The 13,117-nt window shown below is 40.3% G+C and overlaps 1 protein-coding gene across 1 annotated transcript; it reads left to right on the top strand.

Moving 5' to 3' along the window:
* Window positions 1-314: 314 nt before the first annotated feature.
* IL36G (interleukin 36, gamma) lies at window positions 315-11,881 on the top strand. The gene is made up of 5 exons (XM_006876453.1): window positions 315-497; window positions 6,174-6,252; window positions 6,351-6,458; window positions 7,438-7,577; window positions 11,672-11,881. The coding sequence occupies exons 1-5, from the start codon at window positions 315-317 to the stop codon at window positions 11,879-11,881; spliced, it is 720 nt and encodes a 239-aa protein (XP_006876515.1).
* Window positions 11,882-13,117: the final 1,236 nt, after the last annotated feature.

Here is a 13,117-nt window from a genome sequence, read left to right as displayed (position 1 = left end):
AACGTTTTTTGAAAAATTACATTAGCTCTTTTGTTGGGATTTCTTGCACATATATGTACAATTTAGTCAAATTTTAAACTTCTTTAAATTCAGAGGAATATGCTTTAGCTCTTTTAATGCTTCTTTATTTCTGCCATGTTGGTGAGTAGCTTTGGGAGTGTTTTTGTTCATTTTTCTCCTTCATTTCCATTGAGGGGGACGGGGGGAGGAAATTATTAAGTAGCATGTTGGTCCATATCCTAGAAGTCTGGGATCTAGTGGAGACCAGCTTCAAGATGTGATGGATAAATCCAAAGGAAAACAGGTCTTGGACAATGAGCTTGGGCTTTGGGATTCATCTGACCACATCAATCCACTCATACTGGGAAAAGACTGTAACAGAAGCTGCCCCAGGGATTTTTCTTGGCATGTGCTCAAGTCTACTAGAGTGTAACTGGACACATGCTCATCGCAGTGGTTCATGGTACGCACTAAGTTACTCCATCACTTCCCCTAAGGTGAGTGTCACTTCTTTTCTATTAGCAATCTCAAGTCAGACTGTCAGTTCTATTTGTAGGTAGCCCTTGATGCGGCCTAAGCTTCACTGTTCAGTGACAATGGTTCTCTTTGTAACCACAGAGGAGTTTATGAGAACGCTGAAAAAGAGCTCAATATTGAAAGCTGGGAGTTCAAGGCTTAGTTCTGCCACTAATTTAATTCTTGTATTTGGCAAATATAGAGCAGATAACCTTTACTGCTCTATGATCTCCTCTGCTTTTTAGTTGCTATTGTCAGCCTTGTTACATAAATATGATATCATAAAGATTGTGTATCTATGAACAGACTCTAGAGCTTAGTGGTAACAAATGATTAAGTTCTTGCCTCCTGGTTTTCATCTGGTGTTGCCCTAACTTTTTAAGGTCATGGGCATGTTAAGTGAGAAAACTAGTAGGGCTTGATACCAAAGAAACATAGGTTTTTAGGTCATAATATTGTAGAGCTTGAAGATTAGAATCCAGGCTAAAATCACTTTCATATATAACATTTTTGTTTTATAAGTACTTGCCTGAATTAAATTGAAGCCACACCTAATGGTGTGCACACTTGTCATTGTTCTTCATGGAAGTTTGACATGAATAGAAAGAATCTGGCAAAACACAACATAACCTGGATTATATTACATACTGAAACCACTTTTTAAAAAATTAATATAACTAGTATCAATACTAGTCCTGGTGTAACATTGCAGGTTAATGTGCTGGACTACCAAGTTGGTTTGAACCACAAGTCAGTGGTTCAAGGAACCACTGGCTCCTCGGAAACCCTATACAAGGTTGCTATGAGTTGGAATAGACTTGATGGCACTTCACAACAACAAGAAGAAGCATCAATATCAATAGTTTTTCCAAGCACAGCCAGGATGTTATTAATCCTAATATTTATCCTTTCCTCTTTCCATACAAAAGTTCTGGGTCCATTTTTTCAATAAATGGATTTTCTTTGCCCTTCAATTGTTAGCCTCAATAATTCAGCTCTCTCTTTTTATCTCTATCACTCTTAAACCCTTCAGATTTTCAGAAGCTCATTCTCACTAAAGCTTAAACTGGAACATCAGAATGGATGGTGAGTTCCGGGATTGCTGAAAAGTATTAGATTCACGAAATGGAAAGGGTCAGGACCAAACAAAATAAGAGGTTGAGATGAAAGAGGACAAATGCCACTATAATACATAGGTTTCCACAATCTTCATATTGTTGTTATTGTCAAGTGCCATCGAGTTGGTTCTGAGTCATGGCAACCCTGTGTAGAGTTTCCAAGGAGTGGCTGGTGAGTTTGAATGGCCAACCTTACCATTCAAACTGACCTTATGGTCAAGTGCTTATCCTACAGTGCCCCACAGAAAATTCAAACTGTAACCAATGTTTTTGAATGACTGAAACTACATGTCTCAGGATTATGTCCTTTGGGTCCTCTGAGAATCTCTGAAGTGACCCCTCCCCTTAATCAATTTACAAGCCTTAGATGTTGATCAAGGGGAGCCTCTAAGAAGAGACTGTACTTTCTTCTTGGAGGTTTAAGCATTTGTTATGTGGAGATATGGCTACTAGTCCTAAAGATACCTTCTTCAAGTTTCTTGGTTCTTTTATTTCCTTTTGTTCCTGCAGTTGTCACTATCTGGGCTACCTCAGCAACTCCTTCTCATTTGTAACCAATCCCCTATATTTAATTACCATTGTTTGCAGTTCCAAGTGTGTAGGTTTTTCTTTCCAGACTGAAGCCTGATTGAAACAGAGATCTAAGGAATTTAGGGGTCAAGTGATGGGGACTTTCAGATGCTGTTGTGTGGTAAGCATACCAGGAAAGGGGCTATATTGACACATAATGTAGGGGCTCTACAATTGGTCAGAGAGGACTCAAGTGAGGTGACATTGAGTGAGCCTGTTGTTGTTGTTAGGTGTCACTGAGTCGGTACTGACTCACAGTGACCCTATGCACACCAGGACAAAACATGGCCTAATCCTGGACCAACCTCATAATCGTTGCTATATTTGAGCCCCTTGATACTGCTGCTATGACAGCCCATCACGTTGGGAGTCTCCATCTTTTTCTCCGACCCTCCACTTTACCAAATATGATATCTTGTTCCAGTGACTGGTCCGTAGAGTATGAGTGATGAAGTCTCACCATTCTGGCTTCCAAGGAACACTCTGGCTGTACTTCTTCCAACACAGATCTATTTGTTATTTTGGCAGCCAATAGTACTGTCAATATTCTCCTCCAATAGCATAACTCAAATGTATCAATTCTTCTACAGTTTTCCTTATTCACTATTCAACTTTCACATGCATATGAGATTATTGAAAATACCATGGCTTGAGCCTTGTACACTTTAGTCTTCAAACTGACATTTTTGCTCTATGGTCACAATTAAATTGGAAGCCAAAGTGATGAAGTTGGGACCTAACAGGACAGTAGCACACTCTTTCAGAGGCCTGAACTGTAATAGAGGTGAATAGTATGAGGGATTGAACAAAGAGACTCGTTTCAGGACTGGAAAGATTGGTTCATAGGTTCATAAAATGATCTGTATTATACTTTGTACTTTATATTTTAGCTAGGCAGACAAATATGAAGCTATAAGCGTTTCTAGTCTTTGTCCTGAAATTCCCTTCACTCACCTGTGTTAAGTTAACTTGTGCCTCTAGCAAATTTTATACAACAATATTAGGATAGGTTTGGGGTGCAACAAAATTGATGCCAAAAAAACAGAATAAGATAAATAACCTCTACTACTTATGGTCGGCATTTACCAACAACCACCACCATGTATTGAGTGCATATCATGTGACATGGAGTCCTGGTGTGGCACTGTAGGATAAGCGCTGGACTGCTAACCTCAAGGTTGGTGGTTCAAATCCACCAGCAGCTCCTCAGAAACCCTATACAGGGTCACTGTGAGACCTGACTCGATGTCACGTAACAACAAGAACAACAAACCATGTGACATAATCTGTCTTGAAAGAATAACAATCAGAATGATCCTTAGATATGAGAATGGTAAGATTTTGTCTCACATACTTTGGACATGTTATCAGGAGGGACATGTCTTGGTAGAGGGTCAAGAAAAAAGAGGAAGATCCTCAGTAAGATGGAGGAACGCAGTGGCTGTAACAATGGACTCAAACGTAGCACTGGTTGTGAGCACGGTGCAGGATCCGGTAGTGTTTTGCTCTAATATACATGAGGTTTCTGTGAGTCAGAACCATCTCGACGGCACCTAGCAACAACAATAACACCTTGTGCCCGGCATTGCTAGAGCACTGGGGAGTATGCTCAGATCTGAGATTGAGTTTTTGGAGAAATCACTTCCCACCTCTTTAATACTTAGCCATTTCTGAAGTACACTGAATTAAGTAAGGATAGGATGCTTAGTCCCAAGTAGTAGCGTCCCAAGGGTTCACAGATGTATCTCTGAGATGCTGAGAGAGTGTTGTATAGGAATACTGAGGCTCCATTCAGGAGTGGCCTTGGTGGAGTAAGTAAGTAGTGGGGTGGCTGGAAATACCACATGACTCTTGCCGGGAGCACACAGATAATGTTGTTCTCACAGGACATCTTTAGCCTAACTATAGAGGGTAAGACTTGCAGTCCCTGTCATAAGGGGCTTGGCATTCTCACTCACATCCCAGAGTATCATGGCAGGAGAACTGAGCTCTGGGGAAGTCCCTCAGTCTCCCCTTTCTGACATGTCTGAGGCCTGTCATCATCTCTGTTTCCTGGTGGTTGATCTTATGGAGTTTGACCCAACCCTTATTTCTCAGGGAGCCCAGTCAGGTCATACTTGTGCTGATGTTGTAATTTCATCACCTGCTCTCTGGCAGGAGGAACTGGCTTTCTTTCCTGTCATATGGTTGTCACACCCCACCAAAGGCTGAAGCCTCCTTGTGATTTCCAGATAAATGACCCAGGAACTGTCAAAGTCTGTCAGAACTTTTGGAAACGACTGGAGCTGCAATTCAGTCACCTGGTCTTTTGAAAGAAGCCCTCCCTTGTCAGGTGCACCTGATGTAGCTGGAAAAATCTTCTGATTCTGGACCCTTTTCTTTCACTATGTTTTGAGACTCACTGGGCTGACTCAGTGCTGTTTCTCAATGGGAGGTTGGTGGGATCTTGTCAGAGATGCTCTGGCATAGGGCTTTCCCCTGCTCTCAGGTGGAAGCAGCTGTTAATGGATGAAGAAGGTCTGGGAGGAAGAAACACTGGTATGAGGAGTTGCGGGGGGCATATTTAAAGTCAGAAGTCATATGCAGCCTTAGAAATTCTAAGGATATAGTACCATTATTGGATGGAATGAAAGAAATTTCAACTTGATTCTCTTCTTCTTGAGGTTACTTGAGGTTTTGTTCCAGGAGGGTGTTTCAGATCATCTCACAAGAGCTTTGTGTTGGGCCAGGCTTCCCAGCACCTCATTCAGCATTAAGGGCCATCAGAACCATTGACCTGGGACAGTCTTGGAAATGTCTTCTGAGGCCCGTCTCTCTTATCTCTGTCTTCACAGGTGCTGAAACAATCTCACCATGAAAGGCATTCTAAGAAACCCTAATCATTTTCCAAACCATCACACTGGTAATGTTGAGATGGGGCTCTGGATTCCTGGGGTGCCTATAATAATAGCTTCTCCTCTGGATACCTTAGAATTCTCTCCCTCTACCCTGGATGTGGGTCAGTCAAAAAGTATTGCTGCTAGGCTTCCAGTTCAGACATGCTCAGGTTTATTCCAAACAAAACATGTTTAAACATGTCTCTGAAATTAGTGGATGGCTGCAGACAAATTTTATCAGAAATATGCTTGTCTTAGTCTTATTAAGGTGCCTTGAAAGGAAAAAAAAAGATCCAATCAAAACAGTGGCTTCTGAGAGGGTCTGCTGGGACAATTAAATTCAAGGCAGAAAGGTTAGCACCAAAGGTTATAGTGGCTGCTTTTGGGGACTCCTGGGGTGTAATCTTGATTGATAGATATTTTTTGAAGGACACAGGATGATGATGAGGGCTTATTATGAAGAAATTTTAAGAAAATTGAAAACTGCATTGGTGAGAAAAAGACAAGGAGAGTTGCATTGAGGAATTGTTTTCCATCATGACAGCGCAGTTTCTCATTCTTGAGGGTCCTATGAGTTATCCAATAAGAACTGTGTTGGGAAACCTTACCCCATCCCCTCTAGAGCCCTGACCTCACCCCTTTAGACTTCTTTTTGTTCCCCAAACTAAAAGAACATTTAAAAAGAACATGACTTTAATCCTTCAAGGATACCCAAACTACCAATTTAACATGCTATAAATAGAAGAGAGAAGAATTCTTTGGGGAATGGCTAGCGAGATGGAAACACTGGCTTCAGAAGTGGACAGACCTAAATGAAGGACATGTTGAGAAGCAGTCACTTTCCATTTTGATGTTTTTGTTTGTCATGATACTTTTTTACTTGCCCACATACATGACTCCTTATCATCTGGTGCTCTCTGTTTCCCACTGGGCTCCTGGAGAATAAGAACACGTCTTTCTTCACAGCTCTAGTGCCTGTTGATTGCACAAGGCTGCACACAGAGTAGTCATCAAAAAAGTGGCTGGGCCTCAACACATGCACTGTGGGAACGTTTATTACCTTCTGTCTTGATGTTTTCCTCTCTTATACCAGTTACTGCACTTTGTAGCCCTTGCTCTCTTCACCAGCACCAATGACTTTCCTGGAAAGAAAGGCTGTGCTGTTGGGCCATGTGAGCCCTCCCAGACTTGGTGTGTATAAGATTCTCTTTCTTCTGACATCCAGCAAGGAAATTTAATCATTATGTCTCTTCATTATAACTTTCTATAGCAACGGCTAATCCTCAGTTTGGGAATGTCTCAGATTTGAATCACCAGGTGTGGGTCCTTCAGGGTGAGACCCTTGTGGCAAATCCTAGGAGTCAGAATGTAGTTCCAGGTAAGTGGTCATCCTCTGGCTGCTCTCTCCAGGGTAATCCAGTCCCTCTCATGGGTGCAGCTGTACTGCTGGCTTCCAAATTCTTATTAGAGTGGGGCTTTATGCTGGAGGGTAGAATTTTATAATGTTCCAGATGTCTGGAAATGGAAGTAAGGGAGAGGTTTGTCTTAGACTATTGAGATTGGAGAGGGTAGAGAAGAATCCTGCGAAAGAGGAAAGCTGCTTTCAGGGATAGAAGGATTTGCCTGTGAAAGAGGAATAATTTGTTCTGTGTGACTTCAGAGTCTTAAAAAGAGGACAGGTAGTACTCGACTTGCAATGTATCCGAATTATGATGAAACAAACTTATGATCACCATTTTTATTTATTATTGTTTTTTTACAACTTATCATTAGTAATATGTAATATTACTAAATTAGTAATATGTACTGATAATGTTGCAGCACATAATTGATTGATGTTATCATTCTCATGCCAACCTCCCCAAACAAATAAAGATGGGATTTATAGAGATACTGATAATAAAAGCAACAATAATGAAAACTAAAAATAAAATAAAAATGAAAATGAAGGATGCAACTTAAGTCAGAACTGACTTAGTACAGAGTGGAAGAAATAGAACACTCAGTTAGGGACTACCTGAAAATTGGTAGATAGCATAGCAAAGCAACTTTTAACACCATGTTAGGCAAAACAAGCTTCAAGGATGAGGAGGCCTGCTGAGTTGGGGAGCTCCCTTCTTTAAATATTAAAGCAGAGGTGTGACTTTCTCTAGGACCGAGATTGCCACTGGTTTAACTCTTTGTTTGCTCCATTTCCTAGGTCAAGGTTGCCATATTGTATATCTGAGTGAATGAATGCATGAATATGGTGGAGACATTTTCTAGCTTCATTTAGAAACTATTACCCTGGTAAATCAAAGGGGCTTTTCTTTACTTCATATAGAAACTAATAATCTCTCTCTCTTTTAAAATTGTAGTCACCATCACTCTTATCACATGCAAGTATCCAGAGTTATTAGAAAGTGATAAAGGGACTCCAATTTATTTGGGAATAGCAAATCCAGAAATGTGTCTGTCTTGTGAGGATGTTGAAGGGCAACCCACATTGCAGCTGAAGGTAAGTGATGACAAACAGATCATGCAAAAAATGTCCATTTCTTTTACAAGAAATTTGTTTGTAGAAAATGTAATTTAAAAATTCAGAGACAGTCTCCTTTTACTCCTCATGTTTGTTTCTAGCTCATTTTGAGTTATGTGTCTGCAACAAGTTTTATTCTGTCCCTCATGGGTTAAGGACTCTCACCTCTCTTCAATTTGGGGACTTTCTCAAGCACTGTTTAAGTATTTTCTTTTCTTTATTCTGCTTTATCTCTCCATTTGGAATTCCTATTCATCAATCATTGAATCTCACTGCTAGATCTCACTTCAATGTCCAACTATTTTTTTCATACTTTTCAACCTTCTACATCCTATATTTTAATTTTTGGTGTGGTCTTGGAGAAATATTTGGTTCAGTCTTTTAGCTTGTGGTAGCAATTTCAACCTTATCCTTGTTAAATCATCCTTCTATCACACATTCTTAAGTTTCAGTCTTTATTATTCAATTTCCAAGTTCTCTAGTTGATCCACTTTATAATTGCCTGTCCATTTTCCTTACATTTCAGTTTAATTCAATTCAATTTAGCAAATGTGTGAGTACATATTGGTGTCAACACTGTTGTGGGTACCTGATCTATTTCAGTGGACCCTAGTGGGAGGAGAGACAAAATATTGATACAATAATAGGTAAACATATGATTTGTAAAAGCATATTACATCCTTGCAAATGTACAATTAGAGCAGGAGAGAGACTGGCAGTGCCCAAAGACAGGGATGGAGTCTGATTGAAGTGCTAAATAGTACAGGAGGCTTCATTGGGAAACATAGATTTTTAATAGAGAGTAGGAGGTGAGATGGGAATCCGCAAGAATTTGTCCAAGGACTAGTGTAGAAATCCATGCCAGGAGTGAGGGTAGGAGGACTTCTGTCAGATCAAGGTAGGGTTTGAAGGGTAGTATTAGAGATTGAATTGTGTACCTCTAAAATACATGTTGGAGTCCTAACTCCTATACCTCTGGGTAGAATACCATTTGAGAATAGTGTTTTCTTTTTATGTTAATGAGATCCTCTCAGTGTAGGGGAACTGATAGTTGTTGTTGTTGCTAAGTCCTGTCAAGTGGGTTCTGTCTCATAGCAACCCTATGTAGGCTTTCTGAGGAGCAGCTGTTAAATTTGAATGGCCGACTTAGTGGTTCGAACTGACAATGCAGTTCAGTGCATTATCCTGCATCGTGCCACGCCAGATAGTAGTGGAGGGTAATCAAAATAGTTATTTTAAAAAAGATGGTGGACTACCTAAAATGAGGGGGCAATAAAGGCATGAAGTGACTGGCTTACAAGGTTTCATGAGGGAGTTTAGTTTAAGAGTATGGGGGGAAAGAAAGAGTCCCAACTGAATAGCTGTTATCTTGTCTAGATCGTTCTGGTAAAAGAGATGGGGATAAGATTCATAAGATTCAATAGTGAATAATTGTTATCATGACTAATCACGACTGTCACAATTGTAAAGGTAGAAGTTTTGTAACAAAAACAGGGGAGTGGTTCATCTTACAGTCCAGAAACAGAGGACCCTAGGACCACCAAGATAGAAATGCACAAGCAGAATGTAGGACCTTATCCAGAGAAGCAGCAGAGCCAGAGATGGAGGCAGAGATGGGGGCATGGAGAGGGGAAGTGGCTGAGGACTCTAGATTCATGGACTAAGAAGAGAGGGACTAAGAGCTGGTGGCCAGGAGGCAGACTTGCAGAATGTGCCCTTTGGAGGTGTAAATTGTTATTTCCGGGTTTTTGTTTGTTTGTTTTTTAAAGCTAAAGTGGATAGAGAGAAATACTGTTAACTGATGGTAAATGGAGGGGATTATAATCATTGAAATGAAACAAGGTATATGATTTGTTGAATGTAAAATTTATAATCTGCCTTGTAAACTTTCACTCAATCCACAATAAAAACCTTAAAAAAAAAAAGATAGTAGAAATAAGAACAGATGTTATACTGAAGGGAATGATTGAGTAGAAGAAGCAAAAATAATTGGTGTTTGAGAAAGAAAGAATGACTGGAGAAACATCCTTAAGTAGGTGAGCGCAGATGGGATTTGTTGTTGAGGTGAAGGGATTGTCTTTAGTGGAGACTGGCCAGATAAATATGTCTTGGAAAATAAGGCCTGGGTGTGGGTGAAGATACTGCTAGGAGCACATGTTATATATATAGGGTGGTTTATGGTGTGGTTTGTAAGGAGCTCTGGTAGCGTAGTGGTTACGAATCGGGCTGCGAACCTTAAGGTCAGCGGTTCAAAACTACCAGCTGCTCCGCGGGAGAAAGATGAGGCTTTCTACTTCCGTAAAGATTTACACCCTCGGAAACCCTGTACAGGGTCGCTATGGGTCGGAACCGACTCGACGGCACTTAACAACAACAATGGTGTGGTTTGTAGTGTGGAAAATCTCTTTTAGTTGTTTCAGTTTTCTCAGTGACATTTGAAATAAGGAGGCACTGACATTTGAAATAAGAACGCTTTCTTTCACTTATCAAATAGCCAACAAATGTCTGTTCAATAGAAAGGCAGGGATTTTCTATGTATGAAAAAGATTCTGATAATAATTATAAATTCAGTAGATAAACATGCGAAATTCAGATGGTGCTTGATCTTGGCATTGGGAGTGATGGATGTTTGTAGTTGTATTTACAGATTTACTTTCATTGGGGAGTTCACTGAGACCTGCCTAATGGGAAAATGCCAATCCTGGGAGACAGTGTCCAGATGGAATGAGAGCAAGACCACAGGGGCCGGAATGCTTTGATCTATTTGAAGGAAAGAAAGAAGATAAATTTAGCTGTGGCTCAGGAGCATACAGACAGGGTGGAGGTAAGGGTAGTGAGGTAGGCAAGAGCTGTATGTTGTCAACTCTGGAGATTCTCTTAAGACATTTAGATTTTATTGAAATGACAATAGAAGATCATGGTATTGTTTTGAACCAGGAGATAACATTATCTTATTTTTATCAGCATAAAGGTTGCTTATCAGCTTTATGGAGACTAGATGGCGGGGAAATAGCACAGGGTGGAGGAGAACAATCGTAACAGCATCGTAATTATGCAGCCCATGACCTGGATTGGGGTTTGACAGTATAAAAATTATGAGAAGTGGCTCAATTCATTAAGATATTCCAGATATATTCTGGAAATAATTCTCAAGACATGCTGCTGTTGTGGATGTTGAGAGAAAGGTAAAAGATAGAGGTGTCAAAGGTAACTCTTAGGTTGTTGACTGCCCCCAAAATTGAGTGGATTAACTCAAAGCCGTTAACTGAGTAAAAGAATTCTCTATGGGAAAAGATTTCTTCTCACCCAGGGTGAAAGAGAACCAAATATGAACTACCCTGTGTTTCTGTAAGACCTTGCATAGAAATACTCACTGTACTGCAAACCACAAGGCCCGTGGTTTGGGCCTGTCAACCGCTCTGTGGGAGACAGATGAGGCTTTCTGCTCCTGAAAAGATCTTAAAAGCCTAGGAAGCTTATACAGGGTTGCTATGAGTTGGAACCGACTTGAAGGAACTTAACAATAACAACATATAGCATGTGAGAAAATGTTCTTCTATTCATTTCTTGATCTATTTATTTTGTTCCTTTTGGTACAAGTCCTTTGATTTGTTAAGCCCTATTGTATCTTTTTCATGGAATTTACCTTTCTATATGTTTGGCAATTGGTTAGCGAGTCTACCTGGCTATCCTTTGCCATGGCAGTGATCTTGCAGGGAGGTACCTGTCCCTGAAATTTTGTTAATGAAGTTCTTTATTTGCATTTTCCAATTTGTATCTTCTTCCTTTAAAAAAAAGTCTCTTGTGCCTCCTGAGGATTCCAGTTCATCGTTCAAGCTTGGTTACTTGTATATTCACCCATCCTTCTATCTTTTTCTATGTCGACTCTGGGTTTGAGGGTGGGTGCTATGAAGGTGAGATTTTGTGTGTTCTCTTTGCTGCTCTTTTGAATGTTTGGCTAGGCTTACTCTATTAGATGAATAAGGCTTTCTTCAACTTTGGATCATTTATTGACAGTGAACAATGCCCGCAGATTCTGCTTCCCTTCCTGAGTTTTCCCTTTCACGTTTCAGAAGGAGAAGATAATGGATCTGTACAACAAAAGTGAGCCCGTGAAGTCCTTCCTTTTCTACCGGAACCAGAAAGGCAGGACGTCCACGCTGCAGTCCGTGGCCTTCCCTGGCTGGTTCGTTGCCTCCTCAAAGATAGGCCAGCCCATCTTCCTCACTTCTGAGTTGGGGAAGTCTTACAACACTGATTTTGATTTAAATATAAAGTCTTGAACTCAGCCTAAAGGAGTCAACTTGGTCAGAGGGCGTCCATCTTCTAGCTTCCAAGGTGTTTTCATTCTCTATTATCTCTTTGTCACCCAAAAAGTCAGCAGGGCTGCTGTTATTGTCTTGTTTTTTGGATGAAGAAGAAATGATAACGTCATGGTAACTGAAGAATACAATGTGAACTCAGAACCAGGAGCAATGGGAATGTTGTATATGGTTCCCTTCACAAACTGAAGTTTCCATATCAAAATCATATGTACTAGCAATAATGGGGCTTTCTCTCCAGGAATATATGATGGACAAAGTTTCAAAGCTCAAAACAAACGTATCCAAGATCGTGTGGCTAACGTCCAGCTGATCTTTTTGGTTTGTTTTGTTTTTTAGATTTTATCTTTCATATGTTGCCAATATTCCTCAATGACTTTTTAAATAAAAGAATTCTTGTGTTACATTATCTTTGTTCCAATTTGAATGTATACACAAAAAGCCAAATATGCATGTTGTTGTTAAGTGACGTCGAGCTCTGGTAGTATAGTGGTTAAATATACATATGCTTATACAAAAACAACACTAAAACAGATCTAAAGTAAAATCAAAGAAACAAAGAGTAAACTGAAATTGAATGAGAACATCAAAAAAAACAAAAAAAACAAACAAACAAACAAACAAAAACAACCTGGGAATGAAGCTTACGCAAGGAATTAAAGATCTCTGTGGGCTAATGTGTCAGACTGCAAAGTCGTTTGAACTTCAAGGTCAGTGGTTCAAGCTCACCAGCTGCTCCTCGGAAACCCTATACAGGGTCGCTATGGGTCAGAACTGACTCGATGACACTTAACAATAACAACAACAACAATCACTGGTAACAGGAGTTCCAGTGTGGCTCCAAGATAAGCACTGGGTTCCTAACCATACAGCGGTTCAAATCCACCAATTACTCTCAGAAGTCCTGTACAGGGTCTCTATGAGTCTGAACCGACTTGACGGCACTTAACAACAACCACCTAATAGCGATCGAGGAGTGGTGGCTGGGTTTGAAAAACCAACCTTGTAGTTAGCAGTCCAGTAATTATCCTACACGCATACAACATGATTGTTGTTGTTGTTAAGTGTCATCAAGTTGATTCCGACTCATAGCAGCCCTGTGTAGGGCTTCCAACAATTTACTGGTGAGATCAAACTGACCTCGCTGTCCAGAGCATTAACCCACAGCAGCACACGAGTTGTCCTTACACCACGATT

Source organism: Chrysochloris asiatica, unplaced genomic scaffold (assembly GCF_000296735.1).
Source record: "Chrysochloris asiatica unplaced genomic scaffold, ChrAsi1.0 scaffold00380, whole genome shotgun sequence".
NCBI lineage: Eukaryota > Metazoa > Chordata > Mammalia > Afrosoricida > Chrysochloridae > Chrysochloris > Chrysochloris asiatica.
The sequence above is the reverse complement of the archived record's forward strand: the minus strand, read 5'-3'. Positions and strand labels throughout refer to the sequence as shown.

Coding starts and splice junctions, on each gene's coding strand:
- IL36G (XM_006876453.1), top strand. CDS start 315: ATGAGCTTGGGCTTTGGGATTCATCTGACCACATCAATCCACTCATAC. Junction 498..6,173: donor ACTCCATCACTTCCCCTAAG/GTGAGTGTCACT, acceptor CTCTTATACCAG/TTACTGCACTTTGTAGCCCT. Junction 6,459..7,437: donor GAGTCAGAATGTAGTTCCAG/GTAAGTGGTCAT, acceptor TTAAAATTGTAG/TCACCATCACTCTTATCACA.